This window comes from Caretta caretta, chromosome 15, assembly GCF_965140235.1.
Source record: "Caretta caretta isolate rCarCar2 chromosome 15, rCarCar1.hap1, whole genome shotgun sequence".
NCBI classification, from domain to species: domain Eukaryota; kingdom Metazoa; phylum Chordata; order Testudines; family Cheloniidae; genus Caretta; species Caretta caretta.
This window is the reverse complement of record NC_134220.1, coordinates 32,758,358-32,779,771: the sequence shown is the minus strand read 5'-3', so window position 1 is coordinate 32,779,771 and position 21,414 is coordinate 32,758,358. Positions and strand designations below refer to the sequence as shown.

At 44.5% G+C, this 21,414-nt stretch overlaps 1 protein-coding gene and 1 long non-coding RNA gene across 9 annotated transcripts in view; one reads left to right on the top strand and one right to left on the bottom strand.

The window, feature by feature from the left end:
• The window catches only part of TTC28 (tetratricopeptide repeat domain 28), a 516,699-nt gene extending 503,843 nt beyond the window's left edge, over positions 1–12,856 (top strand). For 6 of the 7 annotated variants that reach the window (XM_048821539.2, XM_075120128.1, XM_075120129.1 and 3 more), the window contains 4 exons: positions 218–241; positions 1,676–1,805; positions 4,002–4,109; positions 5,785–12,856. In XM_048821539.2, coding sequence (XP_048677496.1) covers positions 218–241; positions 1,676–1,805; positions 4,002–4,109; positions 5,785–7,406 — 1,884 coding nt within the window. In that variant the 3' untranslated portion in view covers positions 7,407–12,856. The remainder of the gene's footprint in view (positions 1–217; positions 242–1,675; positions 1,806–4,001; positions 4,110–5,784) is intronic. The other variant, XM_048821540.2, reaches the window with a different exon arrangement.
• Positions 1–21,414, bottom strand: part of LOC142069332 (uncharacterized) — a 72,440-nt gene that overhangs the window by 29,121 nt on the left and 21,905 nt on the right. For both annotated transcript variants that reach the window (XR_012665116.1, XR_012665115.1), the window contains exon 4: positions 15,802–15,939. This is a non-coding gene — a long non-coding RNA (uncharacterized LOC142069332). The remainder of the gene's footprint in view (positions 1–15,801; positions 15,940–21,414) is intronic.

Below are 21,414 nucleotides of genomic sequence, written 5' to 3'. Positions count from 1 at the left end.
GATTCCAGCTGCCTGTTCCTGGTTGTTTGGTCCCTTCACTCCCAGCCCTCATTGTCCCTTCTCCTCCTGCTCTGTGCTGTGCATCTTGCAGGAGGGGGCTGGCTTGTGATGATCTACTTTGGCCCTATAGGGCTTCATGCCATGCTCACTTCATAATGCAGAATAACCCATGTTCTTTCTTTCTTTCCTTCTCTCTTTTCTTATCTGCTACCCGAAGGCTGTTAAAAATATGGTGGGAATGGTGAGTACAACAAACACCAGGGAACATTACTCCTCTGCAGAGGCAAGCCCTGGGCTCTGGAAAACTTTTCAGCCCCATTTCCCTGCGTTACAGTTTAATAGTCACCAAATTTTTAGGCCTGGGATTTGCTTAATTACTTCTAATGGGGAGAAAGGACATTGTGGTGTTGGGCCTGTGCCGCAGGCGTAGTGTAGATGAGGCTGGGAGTCGGGTTTTGTCCTTCCCCCTCTTCCCCACCCAGGCCTTCCCCTTTGTGCATGAATGCAGTACCCTGTGGGTACAAGAAGGGGAACTGCTCCCCGGAGGTCCTGGAAACATGAGGGAAATCTTGGGCTGTTTCCCATGACTGACTTTGTCTTGTTTAGTGCAGCTGGGGTGTTCCTGGGTTTGGCCTCACACCTGATCAAATGGCCCAGTTACAGAATGGCCTTTAAGTGGCCATGAGCAGCCACTAAGCACCCTCCTCCTTTTCTTTCTTCCTGCAGTTTTCGTACTGTGCTTCCCTCCTGCCCTTTCTCTGAAAACAGCCGCACTCTAAGGGCTTGGCTACACTTGCAGATATAGAGTGCTTTGGGTTAAACCACCCTTCATACAGTGCAGTAGGGAAAGCCCTGCAATCTGTGCACACTGACAGCTGAAAGCGCAGTGGTGTGGCCACATTTGCAGCTGCATTGGGACCAGTGCATTATGGGCAGCTATCCCAGCGTTCAAGTGGCTGCAACGTGCTTTTCAAATGGGGAGTGTGTATGTGGGGGTGGGGAGTGGGTTTTTGGGGTGCTGATAGTGTGTCAGCACACTGTCTTGTAAGTACAGACCCTCCTCCCTCCCCCAGCTCTCTCTCACTCACTCAAAGCAAACATTAGCTGTGGGGCCAGTTCTGCATTCCTGTTGTTTGTTCACAACAAAGAGAGGCCACTTCAGTTAATGGGATTATGGGACATTTCGGGAGGGCAATCAGAGCGCTGTAAGGTAACTCCAACTCCTCGTTCACACTGACACTGTAGCGTCTCATCCAATACGCAGCAAACCTTATCCCTCTCGGGGAGGTGGAGTACCAGCAGCGCTCTAGCCAGGGAGTCAGAGCACTCTACGTGCCTTGCCAGTGTGGACGGGGAGTGAGTTAGAGCACTCTGGGTGGCTTTACTGCGGTATAGCATGCAAGTGTAGCCAAGGCCTAACTCACCTCACAAGGGTTCACGTGTCCCTGCTGGAGTCTTCCCAGCACTAGTGCAGAATGTCTGGCCAGTTGTAGGGCCACTCCCTCTGTGCAGAGTGTGACCCCACTCGGGCAGCACCTTGACTCCTGCACTAGACAGCGTACTAGTGACTATCCAGGACAAAGGCAGATTAGGTGTGACCCCACAGGCTGGGAATGTCAGCCAGGAGGTGAATGGGCTGGTATGGAAGGGCTGATGTTTGTTCTGTCATCCTCAGCTACATCAGGTCTTGGTTCAACTCCAAGCAGGAGAGAAGGAGCAGGATTTCTCCTCTGCACCGATCCAGGTTTCCATCAGTGTCCAGCTCTGGAGGCTTCCTGGCTGCCACGAGTTTCTGGCAGCCTTGGGTAAGAGCATGTTTCCTTATTTTATTGCTGCTGTCTGTTGTGGCCATCCAACACCTTACACTTCACAAGCACCTTCACTGCTTACATCCTTTGGTATGTAGGCACGATGGCCCAGCTGCTCATTACCTGGCCGAGTGAATCCTTCTCTGGTCACTGTGAGCAGAGATTGCTCTCCCTGTGTGATTGCCACATGGAGAACTTTGTGTGTATGTGTTACTCCTGGGGGAATTCTGCACCAAAAAATTAAAAATTCTGCTAATTTTATTTGTCAAAATAACACTACATAATCCATAGAGTCATAGATAGATTCATAGATTATGATCATTATGATCATCTCGTCTGACCTCCTGCACAATGCAGGCCACAGAATCTTAACCACCCACTCCTGCGATAAATCTCTCACCTATGTCTGAGCTATTGAAGTCCTCAAATCATGGTTTAAAGACTTCAAGGAGCAGAGAATCCTCCAGCAAGTGACCTGTGCCCCATGCTACAGAGGAAGGTGAAAAACCACCAGGGCCTCTGCCAATCTGCCCTGGAGGAAAATTCCTTCCCGACTCCAAATATGGCGATCAGCTGAACCCTGAGCATATGGGCAAGATTCACCAGCCAGATACCCAGGAAAGAATTCTCTGTCGTAACTCAGATCCCACCCCATTTAACATCCCATCACAAGCTATTGGGCCTATTTACCATGAATATATAAAGATCAGTTAATTGCCAAAATCATAGTATGACATCATGCCAGTTTCAATTATTTTGGTAATTTATTTCAAAATACCTGTCAGCAATATGTCTGTAACAATACAGACACACACAAATTCCTCCAGGAGTAGAGAGTTAAAGAAACCCGTATGACAACCCAGTTCCTGTTTCTCTGCCCGCTTCTTCCCCCCCAGAGCCCAGCCGGGGGCCAGATACCCACAATCGCTCCCCCCCAGAGCCCACCTGTGCGGGCCTCCCTCAGCAAATACACCCGAACCCCTTCATCCCCAGAGCCTAGGGATCCAGAGGGAGAAACAGCCTGATGTCCAGTTCCAGGTTTGCATGGAGTTTCCTGCATGCCACGCTCTCCTTCCCACAGGGTATGCTAACCCTCTAGCTCCCTCCCCCTTTCCCCGGCAATGTCTTCTATGCGCGAGCTGGGCTCTGCCAAGTCCCGTGGTCCCTAGTGGTAGCTAGCAGCACTGCAGCCTATTTCTGTGGGGGAAGGGAAATTCTGCGTGCACGTTAATTTCTGCAAAATTCAGCATCGCGCAGTGGCACAAAAATCCCCCAGGACTTCTGCACCCTAACACCACCTCAGTCAGCAGGACCTAGATAATATTGACTTCAAGTGGCAACTTCCGTTTGATTTGAGAGCAGCCCAGTTTTGCCTTGGCCCCATTTCCTGGCAAGGGTATGTAAGTAGGTAATGAATGAGAGGGTACAACCACTTAGAAGGAAATGGAGTGGAAAGAAGACAAAGATAAGTCATTGCCTTCCTATCTGCCCTCCACCCTCATCCTTCCATGCGTCAGCATCTCATGCCTTCTCCAGACTGCCCCGAACCCTCCCTGCACTGAACTCCAAGGCCATTGCCCTCTCCCTAGACCCACCGCTGCTACGATCCCCTTAAGAAATCAACCAGTCAATGACAGCTGGAGGGGGCACATGGGGCATAATTAGCACTGACTCTATTTATAAATATTAGGAAAACATTTGCTTGTGTGTATATCTATAAAATAGAACATATTTGGTTATTTTTCTTTCCTCCATCCGACCCAGGTAAGCTCCTCAGGGCAAGGACTGTGTCTTCCTATGTGTTTGTACAGCGCCCAGCACAATAAGGCCCCTATCATTATGGGACACGTGGGCACTTACTGGAATAGACATATTAAATACTAACCAGGCAGCACATTGGCACAGAGGAGACAGCCCTGAGCAAGGCCACTGCAAGGTCCTCGTGTCTGTTTGCTCTATGGGGATTATATGCAGCATCTGATGAAGTGAGCTGTAGCTCACAAAAGCTTATGCTCAAATAAATTTGTTAGTCTCTAAGGTGCCACAAGTACTCCTTTTCTTTTTGTGAATACAGACTAACACGGCTACTACTCTGAAACCTGTCATTATGCAGCATCAGTAACTTACTGGGACCAGTTCAAGGTACAGAATCTTTGGGTGAGAAATGGTTTTCTGCTCTATGTTCTCCTACAGGTTTTGACCTTTGTGAAGTTGGGCAGGAGGAGGTGATACTGAAAACTGGGAAACAAGCTAATAGGAGGACCATGCACTTTGCTCTCCAGTCCCTGCTGGCACTTTTTGGTAAGGCTACCTGAAGTGACATTATTTGATCTTGTTCCATCTGATGGCTGGAGGATGATGGTATCTACTGAGGTGGAGTATTACCATCTTTTGCACAAAGAAAAGTGTTACACACAGTTGCTTATCTAGTGAACAAGGGTGTGTGGCACTTCCCAAGCCTGTGCGTTGTCTGCCAGAGAGCTCCCTGTGTGTTTAGACAGGCCTGAAGCTGGGGCAGCTAGCTCTCCACCACTGCTCTGACTATAGGACTCTCTGCAAACATTGAGAAGTGGAGATATAAGGAGGAGAGGGAGTTTATTTGGCAAATACTATGGGTGGGGTGTCTTAGGCCCACGGGGGTGCACTGAACTAGGCACAACATGGGGGAAGGGGACACTTAATGGACAAGGATTGGGCAGAGGATAGGGGGTGTGGATGAGCAAAAGGAAATCTGGAGAGATTTCTGTCTCTCCAAGGAAAATTTGGGAGATAGGTTGGTCACTTCCATCTCTAACTTCTATGATTCGTATAGTCACTAGTTCCCCTGGAGCTAAATCTCTTTTAGAGTAAAACAGAATGGCATTCAGTTCTCTACAAACAGAGAGCGGCTGTCAGTAAGCGAATATGGATCGTGTCCCTTAAACAGTTCAGGGGCATCACCCAGTTTCTATTACTCTGTAGTATGAATTAGTGCTGGGACAGCACTGAAATCCTCTATTTATATAAAACAGAGACCATAGGGGCAGTATGGACTTCCACCTCTCAGCATGCCTCAGCTACACTCTGGAGAGATCAGATTGATGAGAGGGGAGTTTAGGTTCCATCAACTGGCCTTTCACTCAGCTGAGTCTGCCAACAGGGGCGCAAACTGTAGTAGTATCTTTTTGTGCTGTGGATGCTCGTAGACTGGGATCAAGCTCCACCAAATACCAGCTCATTCCTGACCTGAGCTGGCTTTGACTTGGTGTCCCATCAGTGCAAGGTTTGATATTTCTTAACAGTCCCGTGTCCTGTCGCTCTCACACTATTGCCTTGTGTGCCTACGATGGCTGCAAGCTCGATTTGTTCTCAGTCCCTTATGGTACCATATAGGACTGGGGCAGCTAAAGTCAGGTGACTGCACCAGCAGCATGTTTAGGTATTTGTCCTAAATGAGCCTGCCATAGCCATGGCCCTATGACCACAGCTGTAGAATGCTCAGCAATGCGGAAATACTCTTCTAAACCTATGATTCTATTAGTCAGCACTTTCCTTCCAAGCATCTCAAAATGCTTTTCAAATGTTAATGGATTAGACCTCACAGCACTCCTGCAAGAAAGGGGAAACACTAGCCTCATTTCACAGACAGGGACATCAAGGCATGGAGCTTTTGTCTTGCCCTTGGTCACACAACCAGTCGATGCCAGAGTTAGGAATAGAACTCAGGTCGGTTGGCAGTTGGAGTCTTATATGAAGAGGTGATTTGGAGGGCTAAAATATCAACTCAACCAACTTCTTTTCTGGTAGAAGCACTGAGTTTCTGCATGCTCCTTTCCTGGGATGACACATTATGTTTCTCACATAATTCGCAGTTGTGGAGTGGAAGCAGCACTGGAGTTGTTAAACAAATGAGACTAGATCGAAGCAGTGAGATTGGGGGCATATACTGTGCCATTTGCTTTCATTGTAATAAGTGCTGTTGTTTTCATTTACTTAGATTCTACAGAGTTGCCCAAACGTCTTAGCCTGGACAGTTCCTCATCACTGGAATCACTGGCTTCTGCTCAGTCCATTTCCAACCCAATGCCTTTGGGATATCAGAACCCTCCATTCTCTCCTACTTGTCCAGACAGTATTGCATCAGACGCCATTTCTGTGTACAGCCTGAGCTCTATCGCTTCTTCAATGAGTTTTGTTTCCAAGCCAGAGAGCACATCAGAAAGTGCAGGGCACAGAGGGCGACAGGACTATGAAAGGCCTAAGAATGTCTGTCCGCAAAGGTCCTCTGTGCCACGGAGCCAGCTGTCTCCACAGACCAATGCTGCAGCCAGCAAAGACAATGAGGAGTATGAAGGATTTTCTATAATCAGCAATGAGCCTATGGCAACTTATCAAGAAAATATAAAATCAAGATTTTCCCCTGATCACAAACAATCCAAAGCTGGTCAGTCTAGCGGGATTAAAGTTTCTGTCAGTTCCAAAGGGAGCATAAGTACCCCAAATTCCCCTGTTAAAATGACTCTTATTCCCAGTCCAAACTCACCTTTCCAAAAAGTTGGAAAACTTGCTAGTTCTGATACTGGAGAATCTGACCAATCTAGCACTGAAACTGACAGCACTGTCAAATCCCAAGAGGAGAACAATCCAAAGCTCGATCCACAAGAGTTGGCCCAGAAAATTCTGGAGGAGACTCAAAGTCACCTTATTGCTGTTGAACGTCTTCAAAGAAGCGGCAGTCAGATGAGCAAGAAGAACTCGGAAGATGGAGCAGCAGCTGGTGCTTCTGTATTCAGAGCCTCAGAGACCAGTGCGTTCAGTAGGCCACTGAGCTCCAGTCAGAGGAGTCATCCTTCGCCAGTTACAATTAAACCAAAGCCTCCAACAAGGAGCTCATCCCTTCAGAAGGTGAGTTCCGGATATAACAGCCCCACAACATCGGAGATGTCCAACAAAGACGGCACAGGCCCATACAGTGGGCAGCCTTCTCCAAGTTCTGACTCTCATGGCTCGTTAACTGAACAGTCTCACTTTAAACTCAAGTACCCTAGCTCTCCTTATAGCGCTCATATTTCTAAATCTCCCAGAAATATCTCCCCAAGCTCAGGACATCAGTCTCCCGTGGGCAGCACCCCCTCTCCTGCTCTCTCTTACTCCTCAGCTGGTTCTGCTCGCTCCAGCCCCGCTGATGCCCCAGATATAGACAAATTAAAAATGGCTGCCATCGATGAAAAGGTGCAGGCCATCCACAACCTGAAAATGTTTTGGCAGAGTACTCCCCAACATTCCACAGGCCCCATGAAAATTTTCCGAGGAGCTCCTGGAACAATGACTGCTAAGAGAGATGTTCTCAGCTTGCTGAACTTATCTCCACGGCACAGCAAAGCCGAAAGTGCAGACAAGCTGGAACTTAAGGAGTTATCTATTCAGCAACACCTTGCTTCTCCACAAAAGAATCCTCCAAATGGACACAGGCGCCCTGAAACTACCAATGCAGTGACTTCATCCCATTCTCCACCTTCCAATAGCATTCCAGGAACGGTACGCCCCTTGAGGCTGCCATCTGGAAATGGTTATAAATTTTTGTCACCAGGGAGATTTTTCCCTTCCTCCAAATGTTGAAATGTCTTTTGTACCAGTTGATTCAACTTGCAATCACGTAAAGGTTCTCAGTATTTGCTTCTACCCACTTGCCTTGATCAATACAAAACCACAGAATATTACCCGAGAAGCCTGGTCACATCCACGATTAGGAGTGCTGAGTAATGAGACAAATTAGCCTGGCACAGTGCATTACAGTATATGACAAGGGCCTTATGCAAATAGGTTTCAGTTCCTCTTGTCAGTACTTTGGCCAGATGCACCTGATGACCGTTTTGTGTAGCGTTCACAGCTAATTCTGTGCAAAATGTTAGCCTTTAAACCACCTACATGTATTTCTTATCCTGAAAGGATGTTTACAGTTGGATTTTTATACAGAATTTATACATATCCAGGGATTGGGGAAGGAGGCGAGACGAGGCAAATCTTCCATTTTATGCCACAACGATAATGCACACAACATTCTGTCCAGAGAAGAAGTACAAGCCATTGCTTTTATGCTTCCAGGGGCTGCGCGGGGGAGTAGATGATGATGTAACTTGGTGAAATTGCTGTTAGCCAAATGCAAGCATATGTGAGAAAATGCTAGCAATGTACAACTCCTTGGCAACATTGTATTGGTGATTACAACACATCATTCTGGTGCTGTGCTGGTGACATGCCGATAAGGTAGAAATGGATGTTCCATTCTTAATTCCTCTTTCAGTTAACTTTTTCTGAAGAAATACCTTTTAGGCTGAAATTTCCATTGAGTGATCTGACCCCAAAAGAACATTTTGGTAAGTAATGAACAAAATCCCATATCTGAGTAGTGGGAGAGTGACAGATACAAGTTCTGGTTTTACAAAGTGATACCTTTGTTGCACATAATTTTACAAGGGTAGGTTTTTCATATCGGCAGGTAGCTGGTCAGCATTAAACTTTTCTGTTTAATTCTGAAAACGAGAGGGAGATGCACAGTGAATGTGAGAGAGGGTTACGCAGTGTGCAGGTCCTCAGCATGCAGAAATCAGACACTGACATGTGATCTAGTGATCACATGTTCAGGGAGCTCTCTCCATTACTGCTAGATCTTCCCAAGCGTCTTCCCAATCTCTTTCCCTGTTATCTTGCTTTCAGGGCCAATATATGCAAATTAAATAGGTCTGTGTCATTGTGCAAACAGACTGCACATTAAAATCTATGCATCTGGGCCTGTTAACCCCTTCTCCCTGGGCCAAGTGGGAAAGCCAGGAGCACTCCTGCAGCTAGGAGGGGAGGACAGGCTGGGCAACAGCCAACACAGAGTGAGGCAGAGCTAAGGCAGTTGGGAATCAGGCTGGGGACACTCGTTGTTTTTAAAGAAGGCCATTAAATACAAACCACAGAGTTAATGTAACAAAGACAGAATTTACGTGCACTGAAGTCAGGACATACACAACAACATAAACTCAGCCACACTGCACATCTAGCTCAAAGCAAAGTATTATACAGGCAATGTGCTGTGAGTTTTTGAGCAAGGAACAAAGTGAAGGCACCTGGCTTCTGCTCTAGACTCTTCCCCAATTCACTGTGAGACTTTGGACTAGTCACTTCACCCCTCTGTGCCTGAGCGCCCCCATCTGTCAAATGGGGGTAGTAATACTTACCTACCTACCTCACAGGGGTGTTGTGAGGCTTAATTAATTAGGCCTCGATTTTTAGTTAGACTTCAACTCAGCTCCTGGTATTGTGCTCTGTAGTAGAGGCCTATCTACATGAATTGTGGGTGCAATCAACTGGCTCGGCTTCTAGCTGGGCATGGCTGTAGATGCATAAAATTGTGTCACCCAGACCCTTTTTGAAGCTCTAGGTCTTAACGTTTGTGACGCTCTTTGAAATCCTGGATGAAAGGTGCTACAGCAGTACAAAGCATTAAATTCTCATGGCTATAATATAAAATACTGGCCCTGATTAGCATTTAAAAACCCTATGGTTTGGAGAGAAATGTTTGCCGTATCACAACTGCAAGAAACTAAATGCAAGCACTACAGATACCAGATGTCAGGGCATGTGCATGTAGACAGTTAACAGAGAGAGGGATGATCATGAAACTTTCAGTGCAAAAGACCAGGAAGAGCTTAATGCTCCACTTACACATATTAGAAAATGTGGCAAAACAGTAAGCTAAATCTAGTACATGTCTTACTAGATGAAAATTATTTGGCTCTTGCATTACAGCTTCCTATGTGGGTGAAGTAACATATTTTATTGGCCCAACTTCTGTTGGTGAGAGAGAGAAGCTTTGAGCTCCACAGAGCTCTTCCTCAAGTCTGGGAAAGCCAGGTCTATACTACGGACTTATATTGGTATAACTACATCACTTGGGTGTGAAATATCCACACCCCTGAGAGACATAGTTATACCAACCTAACCTCTCGCCCCCTTGTAGACAGTACTGTGTCGACGGGACAGCTTCTCCCATTGACAGAACTACCACCTCTCAGGGAGGTGGATTAGCTCTGCAGACACTTCTCCTGTCAGCACAGGAGTATCTTCACTTAAGCACTACAGCAGCACAGTTGCAGTATTTTAAGTGCAGACCTAAAAGTATGATAGCTAAATACAAGATAGACTAGATAGTTTAGTACAAGCAATTAGCACATATTTTAAGGGACTGTTCATGGTGAAGTGGCCCATTAACAACCCTGCTGTCGTAGCACAAAAAGGGGGGTTAGTGGGTTATAAAGACGGTTGTAATAAGCCATGAATCCAGTGTCTCTGATCAGTCCAGGATTTTTAGTGTCTAGCAAAGTTATGAATTTAAGCTTCCAGGCTTGTCTTTTGAAAGTGTTGTGCAGGTTTCCTTTGAAGATGAGGACTGATAGGTCAGATATACTGCGATCCCTTTGAAAAGTGTTCATCCACAGGAGACAGGGTTTTTTTGTCCTTTATCGTCTTCCTGTGTGAGTTCATTGAGGAGCATAGTGATTGTCTGGTTTCACCCACGTAGTTGTTGTAATTGTTATTAAGGCATTTAGTACACTAGATGAGGTAATTCAAAAAGACACGCCTGTGAACTTAAATTCATGACCTTCCTAGACACTGAAAATACTGGCCTTAAATAGACACTAGATTTGTGGTTTATTACAACTATCTGTAACCAGGCTACATCTACACTACAAATTACTTGGAAATAATTTACGTCGCTCAGGAGTATGTCCTATGTCTACAGGGGTGTTTTTGTCCTATGTCTACAGGGGTGTTAACAGGTCACTTCAACTTTGAATGGTCCCTTATAATATGTGCTAACTACTTATGTGAAACTGTCTGTTCCATCTTGCTGTGACACTCTTTGGGCTTGTCTTCATGTACAGCAGTGCAGCTGCGCTGGCAGGAAGACAAGCCCTTAGGCTACGTCAACACTGTCAGAAAGTTGTGGTGCTAAAGCCTTGCCGCTGTAAGGCACGCAGTGTACCCACTCTGTGTGGGCAGGAGAGAGCTCTCCTGCCATTGAGGGGCGGTAGCATTGTCGGCGAGAGAGCATGTCCCACAGACAAAGTGCTGTGCACACCGGCGCTTTTCGTTGGTAAAACTTCTATTGGTCAGGGTATGTTTTTTTCTCCACCCGAGCTACAAAATTTTACAGACTAAAGTGCAGTGTAGACATAGCCTTAGTACTTTTCCCAGACCTGAAGAACTCTGTGTAGCTTGAAAGCTTCTCTCTCACACCAACCGAAGTTGATCCAATAAACAATATGACCTCACCCACCTTGTTTCTCTAATATCCTAGGACCGACATGGCTACAACACCACTGCCTTCAGCTTCCTATGTGACAGTTTGGCCCAAGGGGTTATCCTTTCTTAATTAGCCCAGAAGCATTAGAATAAGGGGAAGAAATACGTCAGTACAACAGCTAAGAAATGTTGTAAATGACGACGAAGATGTTGATGATGTAAATTAATTTAGCCACATTTGTTCAGGCCACTGAGAGACCCCATAGGTTCCACTCCAGTTCTACTCAACTTTACCATTTTGGTACAACATCTTAGAAACATCAAGATTGGAGGTGGGCACCTTTTCATTTACATAACAGCACATACTCCCTGCTGTGCTGCATGATATGCCAGAAATCCCCCCATATATGTTCCGTACATGGTGCTATAATCATACAGAACTGATACAGTTCAAACGCTGTTATTTTGGTACAGCCTATTTTCACACCTCCAGAGGGCTTCGTACTAGCAACTGAACTTTCAGAAAATGTGGATCAGTAAAAATGTATTAAAGAGGAAAGTGATTAGGGTGCAGAGAAGAGGGGAGTTCAGTATTTGGGGAACTGGTGGTGTATAAATATGGATGATTTGGGGACTGCATTTCTATGGACACATGGCACTTCTACTGGTTTTACTGAGAGCTGTGAACTTCACACGCTTCCTGCCTGCTCCTGGGCTGGAGACACCTCACAAACCCTCAAACCTCACTTCCCCGCCCCATAGATGAGAAATGATCAGATTTGCCATTTATGTGGTAAAATTCAGGAACCCATTGTTCTCCTTTTTATATTAGAATCCCTTCTGTGGAAGTTACATGCGTTTGTCGTCGTATTTGTGCATGGTACAAGTGATAACACTGCTTAATAAGAGCAATAAGAACTAGGTATTATCCACTTTCACGATAAATCTCCCACATGCAAAAAATATCCCCAAGGCAATAGAATATATTTTTGTTTAGTTTTGCCCAGTATGTTTTTCTGTGTGAAATACTAATTATGAATATTTTGTTGACTGTCTTTAGCTAAATGGAAAGAGCCAAAAGTCAAATTTTGTCCTTATTTCATTAGGTGGCCTGAACGAGCCAGGTGCGGAGTCTCCTTTTTATCAGACCCTTATTTAAACAAGAAAACAAAAAGGTTCATATTGAAAAACCGTTGAGGTAAAGGTAGCGAAGGGGACACTCCAACCACGATCCTACCCCTCAGCGACAGTTCCCTTCAGCTGGTACCACTTTTTCACTGAACATCTGTTTTAGGTTGTAGGGTAGGTACCAAGCTTGCAGAAAATCTGCATGCCCATTTAAGAAGCACTGATCACTTGAGGCTGGGTGACAATGAATTTGAGTGATTTCAGTAAATATGGGAATATTGTAATGCATCTATTCTGCCATGTTGTCCAGAAAGGCTGTATGTGTGTATTGTGAACTGGGCTCTTATGTTGCAGAAATCTTGCAAAAGAACTTTGAAGATGGTAACTCAAGGAGGATTAGTCAGCTAAGACCCTTCTCCCATGCAGCAGCTTTTTAGCAGTCACTCTCCTTGTATGCAGTATTAGCCATGTTTGGCCTATATGGACTTTTTTGTAAATTAAAGCTCTGTTTCCAGACAGCATTAAACATTTTATATTACAAAATTTACCATGTAAAAAGAATTTCATATTTTTATTGAAATTGCTAGGGCATTTGGCCTTCTTTCTTTGTGATTTCAGTGTCTATTAAAGCATGAGTTCTCTCAGTACTTCAGTGTTGTGTCCTAGGATCACATTTCTAATGGATTGTTTAGTCCTCTGACTTCCCTACTCCAGACATCTGGCCATGGACGACTGCTAACTACCTTCATCCTCAGCCTCCAAATAAGACATTTGTCATGCAATAATTTACATGCTGTGGCTACGGAACATTAGCGGCCAGTTCCAACACTATGGTAACTGCAAATGTCTTCCAGTGTGGCAATGGGAGGGTTAGTGAGAGCTCCCTTTGCTTCCTGTTGTAGAACACAGTACTCCAATCAGAAAGAGAAGTGACGGTACAGACGCCTACTCTTCCACCAGCATGGGACGGTAGAGCTAACATTTGCTCAATTTCCTTGTTTCTGCCAGCAGCAATGAGAAGTGGAGGGGTGATATAGCCCCCAGAATCTGCTGGAGCTGTAAGCTTGTTTGGTTTAAGCTAGTCTTTCACAGTGATGTATGTAAGGTCACAGAGGAACAGCCGTGTTAGTCTGTATTCGCAAAAAGAAAAGGAGTACTTGTGGCACCTTAGAGACTAACCAATTTATTTGAGCATGAGCTTTCGTGAGCTACAGCTCACTTCATCAGATGTAAGGTCAGTTACTGCTTAGATGCTGTGACAACATGGGCAGCAGGCAATAACTAGTATTTGCCTTTTTATTGTATGTAAGGTGTGTCTGTGGGGCTTATCAGGCAGCTATCTGTGCAATCTCTAGTTGTACAAACAGAACAGAACATCTATGGGGCCTGTTGCTCAGCTATCTGTGATCTCTAGTTGCACAAGCATAACACACTGTAAGAGGCTTATCCCAAATATCTGAAACACCAGGGTTCCTCACCCCCAGGGTCTCCAATTAGCAACTTAACCCATGGTAGCATTGCTTGGACAGGCTGCTTGGTTATCACTGAACTCCTCACCTGTTGGAAGGAGCTTTCCCAGGAGCGAGTTCCGTATATTTGGAGTGGCAAGTACTGCAGCCCTCGGATGGGAGTTTTGTAGCTCCCTGCTCCTGATTGCACTCCTGCCCTGTCAGCCAAGCACCATATTTCCATGGTGATGAGCAGAGTGGTGTTAATGGGATCGGCCCCATTGTTTCCTATTGGCTTGCCTCATTCTTGTTCCTAAGATGGTGGCACGTCCTCACAGATGCATAAAGAATACTGTCTCTATTCCATTCAGAGATGTATTTTTAGAGTGCCAACCATTGCAAGATCTCATTGCACCACTGGACAAACATCAGGGATCTGGCTAAAAGTTTAATATCTAAATTGGTCCAACTACATTTCATGGGACAAAAGCAGATGATTAGGGACACTGGCATTTAGACAAAAGCGAGTGCAGCCTTTCTCAGAATGAGACATACAGTACATTCACCTGATGTACTCTGTGCATTTGAACCACACCCCTCAGTGTAGCCTATTTGCTGAAACATACAACATTAGTCTTTTGACATAACAGGGAAAATGGCTACATTTAGAAAATGTTACATTATTTACAGTCAATTATATGACCATTTTTGATGTTATATTGGTAATAAACCCATCCTTTGTCTTGGAAGCCAATCATCAAGAAAGAATACACACAGGAGCAGAATCAGTGAAGGCAGGAAAGCAGAATTCTTCCTTTTAGTGGAATACTGATCTCTCTACAGTCTTGTAAAGCCCCCAGATTCCACGCTGATGATCACGTTCAAAAGGTGTAAGAATAATATACCTTTTAAGTGGATGGTGAGCCAGGCTATGAGCCCAATGTAGTATCTGAACTTTAAATGTGAATTTCCTGTCTTTTAAATGCTCAGCTATTTTCAAACACTAATTTTGAGGTTGTTATAAAAGTAATTTTAGATTAACAGTTTTGTGTATGAAAAATCCTGAATTTCAGAGATACCTGATAGTCTGTAGCAACTCCCGGTTGGGAGAAACATTATTAATTTTGGAAATGCTTGTTCCTTCATTGCAAGCGAGAAGAATTTAATTTATCCTCCCTTTGTGTCTGGGTTCGCAAAGGCTAATGTGTTTGGCTCCTCTTCTGTGACCTGATTCTTTTGCACTGCTTACGTGGGACAAAGGAGCTGGAATCTGGCCAGTTGAGAATTCCCCAGTGCTCTAAGCTGATGCAGCGCTGGCTCCTGGGTGAACCATCCTGGCCATTGCCCCCTTGTGTTCTACTCCATTCGGCCAATTTTCAGCTGGGCTATGGTCCCCTAGGGGATAGATGTAACTGTCATAGATTAGAGCAGCCACTAAGCTGACACAGACCTGTTCACAGAATCAAGGAGCCATAATCTGCTCCTAGATGGCACTCTCAGCCGTTCTTAGTGTAGGTGAAAATCTGGCCTAATATACCTATAAGCAAATCTTTTTGCAAGGCTCACAAAATGAAAAAACTTTCCATTTGTTTTACCATTAATAACCCATATGCACAAGCTTGTAATCACTTTGTAAATCTGCAGTAGGATATTTCTACTAACTTCTCAGTTTGCAGATGAAATGTGTTTCCACCTCTTGGAAGGTACAGATTCTGCTGCAAATAGCCAGGAGCCATTGAGGTGCTAATACCTTTAAAAATGTTAGATTCACAATCAAGAATGGCAAGTCCAACCAATGTTATTTTCATTGAGAAACTGAAATCCCTAGGAAGTCAGCAGCTCTATAAGAAACTACAGCAGATAAGGTACTGAGTCTGCATCTGAGTTGTGGAGCCTCCAGGATGCGGCCACTCAAGACAATATTATTGTGTGTGGTATAATTTGGATATAAACAAAGAGAATGAGGGTTTCAGAGAAAGCATAGACTGTAGCTAGCTGGGTAAACAAAAGACAAATGTCCATATGCGGGGAGAGCTGCAACAGCGGACGGCAGTCAGTCTATATTTTGAAAACCACATAAAGGAAAATACTAAAAGCTTGAGAGCTTAGTGCGGCCCTTGCTGGGCACTTTATCATTCTCTTACCTTCCAGACAAAATCAGTGGGATGTATATCCCCAACCATGTCCAAGACACTCAGATGGGAGGATCTTCTTTGTGGCTTTGAAATCTGAAATCTCCTGCTAATATGTTTCCTTTAAAGCCTGTTCTACCATGGGCCTCTCTAGATCAGGAAAATGAGATATGTTTAGCACACTTGTTTATTAACATGTTTTTAATACACATCACACCTTGTAGGCAAAGGCAGTGGTGTTTAAAAATGTGTTCGCTAATTACAGTCAGTGCACCATCTTCAGTGCTGCTGGAGCTGGTTCTAGGTTACCACAGGGGACTGACAGTGCAAGAGGAAAGAGGCCTTCGGGTACCCTTTACCACACACTCTTTTCTATCTGAAAGGGCTGGTTAATGGGTGATGTTAGCATTAAAGGAAGCTACTGCACTTTCTAGTGTCTGGGTGAGTGCAGAAATTGGAGCTTGGCAGGATTATATGAGGAGAAATGGGCCTAAGGATTCTGATTTGGGCAATTAACATTCCAAGTAAGGCTGTCAATTAATCGCAGTTAATTCATTCGATTAACTCTAAAAAAATTAATCACGATTAAAAAATTAATCGCAATGAATCTCGCACTTATAAAAAATTGAATACCAACTGAAATTTATTCAATATTTTGGATGTTTTTCTACATTTTCAATATTGATTTCAGTTACAACACAGAATACAAAGTGCACAGTGCTCACTTTATTTTTTTTATTATAAATAATATGCACTGTAAAAATGATAAACAAAAGAAATAGTATTTTTCAATTCACCTCATACAAGTATTGAAGTGCAATCTCATCGTGAAAGTGTAACTTACAAATGCATATTTTTTTAGTTACATAACTGCTCTCAAAAACAAAACTGTACAACTTTAGAGCCTACAAGTCCACTCAGTCCTACTTCTTATTCTGCCAATCACTAAGACAAACAAGTTTGTTTACATTGACAGGCAATACTGCTGCTTGCTTCTTATTTACAATGTCACCTGAAAGTGAGAACAGGGGTTCGCATGACACTTTTGTAGCCGGCATTGCAAGGTATTTATGTGCCAGATATGCTAAACATTCGTATGCCCCTTCATGCTTCGGCCATCTTGCCAGAGGACATGCTTCCATGCAGATGATGCTTGTTAAAAAAAAAAAAACTGCATCCATTAAATTTGTGACTGACCTCCTTGGGGGGAGAATTGTATGTCTTCTGCTCTGTTTTACCTGCATTCTGCATATATTTCATGTTCTAGTAGTCTTGGATGATGACTCAGCACATGTTCATTTTAAGGTTTCAGAGGAACAGCCGTGTTAGTCTGTATTCGCAAAAAGAAAAGGAGTACTTGTGGCACCTTAGAGACTAACCAATTTATTTGAGCATGAGCTTTCGTGAGCTACAGCTCACTTCATCAGATGTATACCGTGGAAGCTGCAGCAGACTTTATATACACACAGAGAATATGAAACAATATCTCCTCCCACCCCACTGTCCTGCGGGTAATAGCTTATCTAAAGTGATCAACAGGTGGGCCATTTCCAGCACAAATCCAGGTTTTCTCACCCTCCACCCCCCCACACAAATTCACTCTCCTGCTGGTGCTAGCCCATCCAAAGTGACAACTCTTTACATAATCAAGTCGGGCTATTTCCTGCATAGATCCAGGTTTTCTCACATCCCCCCCACCCCCATACACACACAAACTCACTCTCCTGCTGGTAATAGCTCATCTAAACTGACCACTCTCCAAGTTTAAATCCAAGTTAAACCAGAACATCGGGGGGGTGGGGTAGGAAACAGGCTACCTTGCATAGTGACTTAGCCACTCCCAGTCTCTATTTAAGCCTAAATTAATAGTATCCAATTTGCAAATGAATTCCAATTCAGCAGTTTCTCGCTGGAGTCTGGATTTGAAGTTTTTTTGTTTTAAGATAGCGACCTTCATGTCTGTGATTGCGTGACCAGAGAGATTGAAGTGTTCTCCGACTGGTTTATGAATGTTATAATTCTTGACATCTGATTTGTGTCCATTTATTCTTTTACGTAGAGACTGTCCAGTTTGACCAATGTACATGGCAGAGGGGCATTGCTGGCACATGATGGCATATATCACATTGGTGGATGTGCAGGTGAACGAGCCTCTGATAGTGTGGCTGATGTTATTAGGCCCTGTGATGGTGTCCCCTGAATAGATATGTGGGCACAATTGGCAACGGGCTTTGTTGCAAGGATAAGTTCCTGGGTTAGTGGTTCTGTTGTGTGGTATGTGGTTGTTGGTGAGTATTTGCTTCAGGTTGCGGGGCTGTCTGTAGGCAAGGACTGGCCTGTCTCCCAAGACTTGTGAGAGTGTTGGGTCATCCTTTAGGATAGGTTGTAGATCCTTAATAATGCGTTGGAGGGGTTTTAGTTGGGGGCTGAAGGTGACCGCTAGTGGCGTTCTGTTATTTTCTTTGTTAGGCCTGTCCTGTAGTAGGTAACTTCTGGGAACTCTTCTGGCTCTATCAATCTGTTTCTTTACTTCTGCAGGTGGGTATTGTAGTTGTAAGAAAGCTTGACAGAGATCTTGTAGGTGTTTGTCTCTGTCTGAGGGGTTGGAGCAAATGCGGTTGTATCGCAGAGCTTGGCTGTAGACGATGGATCGTGTGGTGTGGTCAGGGTGAAAGCTGGAGGCATGCAGGTAGGAATAGCGGTCAGTAGGTTTCCGGTATAGGGTGGTGTTTATGTGGCCATTGTTTATTAGCACTGTAGTGTCCAGGAAGTGGATCTCTTGTGTGGACTGGACCAGGCTGAGGTTGGTGGTGGGATGGAAATTGTTGAAATCATGGCGGAATTCCTCAAGGGCTTCTTTTCCATGGGTCCAGATGATGGGTCCATTTTAAGAACACTTTCAATGCAGATTTGACAAAACGCAAAATAGGTACCAATGTGAGATTTCTAAAAATAGGTACAGCACTCGACCCAAGGTTTAAGAATCTGAAGTGCCATCAAAAATCTGAGAGGGATGAGATGTGGAGCATGCTTTTAGAAGTCTTAAAAGAGCAACACTCAGATGTGGAAACTACAAAACCCAAACCACCAAAAAAGAAAATCAACCTTCTGCTGGTGGCATCTGACTCAGATGATGAAAATGAACATGTGTCAGCCTGCACTGCTTTGGATTGTTATCAAGCAAAACCTGTCATCAGCATGGAAGCATGTCCTCTGGAATGGTGGTTGAAGCATGAAGGGACATGTGAATCTTTAGTGCATCTGGCACGTAAATATCTTGCAACACCAGTTACAACAGTGCCATGCAAACACCTGTTCTCACTTTCAGGTGACATTGTAAACAAGAAGCAGGCAGCATTATCTCCTGCAAATTGTAACCAACCTTGTTTGTTTGAGTGACTGGCTGACCAAGAAGTAGGACTGAGTGGACTTGTAGACTCTAAAGTTTTACATTGTTTTATTTTTGAATGCAGTTTTTTTTTACATAATTCTACATTTGAAAGTTCAACTTTCATGATAGAGATTGCACTACAGTACTTGTATGAGGTGAACTGAAAAATACTATTTTTTTGTTTTTACAGTGCAAATATTTGTAATCAAAAATAAATATAGAGTGAGGACTGTACACTTTGTATTCTGTGTTGTAACTGAAATCAATATATTTGAAAATGTAGTAAACATTCAAAAATATTTAAAATAAATGGTATTCTAATGTTAACAGTGCAATTACTCATGACTGATTTTTTTTAATCGCTTGACAGCCCTAGTTCCAAGTTACTGCCAGGGTAAAGGCCCCACCAGGTGTTGCCTTAACCAGGGCCAGCGAAGTGGAGCAGAGGCAATACTCCGGGATCTGAATCAGTCTCTCTGCACTTCCTAGTCCATATTCCAGGCTGCAGGTAATTTATAGGAAGGATTTGTCAGCTGATACTATGCAAAGTGAGGCCAGAGTAAACACCCCACACACACACAGCGCTGTTTTCTGGATGGTGTTAATCAAGTTCGAATTTGACAATTTTTGGGAATTCTTTTCTAACCACAAGGGAATCATTTGCAAACTAGAAATTTTCTCTTTATACCCAATTATTTACTAATTAGTCCAGGTTGGGCCCGAGTGTTTATAAATAAAACAGGAATGTGACTGAAAGCAGTTTCATGCATTGCTCCCCACAAGCTCTCTTACAGACCTACTGCATGGTTAACGCAGTACAGAATTTCAGGGGTTGTATTCATAAGCTGCCCCTTCCCACCCCCAGCACAGGAGACAGGAATCCAGCAGCTGTCAACTAAGAGTAATGAAATGTTATTGAATGACAAATGACTAGCAAGTAAAAGCTAGTGTTAATTGTTCCTAAGGCCACCCACTGCCAGCAAAGAAACCAGGATGAGTGCTGGTTGGTTCATTGAGAATACCAAGAAGTGAGACCAGAGCTAGCTGGCAAAGCTAATTTAGAGGATTAAGGTGGATGTGCCTGCAGTAACTCAGAACCATTCTGCCAGTGCCACGGCCACGGACTGCGGATCAAACACAAGGACTAATCTTTGCATGATGCAAATCAGCCCAACAAAGTGAAAGGATCTGCAGTATCCAGAGAAGTCAGGCACTAACCATTATCCCATAAACAGGGCGCTACCAAATTCACAGACATGAAAAACACATCACGGACCATGAAGTCTGGTCTTTTGTGTGCTTGTACAGATTTCATGGGGGAGACCAGCATTTCTCAAACTGGGGGTCCTGACCCAAAAGGGAGTTGAGGGAGGGTCGCGGTATTGCCAGCCTTACTTCTGCACTGTCTTTAGGGCTGGGTGGCCAGAGAGTGGGGGCTGTTGGCCGGGCGCCCGGCTCTGAAGGCGGCGCCCCACCAGCAGCAGTGCAGAAATAAGGGTGGCAACGCCCTACCGTGCCGCTCTTACTTCTGTGCTCCCGTCCTCAGAGCTGGTCAGCCAGACAGTGGCGGCTGCTGACTGAGGTCCCAGCTCTGCAGGCAGCAGCGCAGAAGCAAGGGTGGCAAAGCCCTACCATGCCATCCCTTCTGGCGGCAGTTCTGCCTTCAGAGCTGGGCTCCTGACCAGCAGCCGCTGCTCTCCAGCTGCCCAGCGCTGCCTCCAGCAGCAGCACAGAAGTAAGGGTAGTGGTACCCCAACCCCCTCTACAATAACCTTGAAACCCCTCCCTCCCACACAACTCCTTTTTGGGTCAGGACCCCTACAATTACAACACCGTGAAATTTCAGATTTAAATAGCTGAAATAATGAAATTTACTATTTTTAAAACCCTATGACTGTGAAATTGACCAAAATGGACCATGAATTTGGTAGGGTCCTACCCATAAATGAAAAAACATCATTAAAAATTGCATGCTGTCCTGCTTCATACCTAGAGCTTCAAGGCTGGTCCTGTAAAACTGGCTCACTGCCCTTCTCCAGGAGCAGAGTAGCACTACACCATAAAATCGTTGTTAACTTTATCATTCCGTGAACTGTTTTGTAAGCAAGAGAAAGCCCCTTCCTTGAGTCATCTCCCTTCCTCGTTGCTGCCAGCTTTCACAATACTTGGTGTTTTTCTCCAAGGCCCAACTACCATAGTCCTGTGATTGTGTGAGAATCTCAGCTTTTACTTTA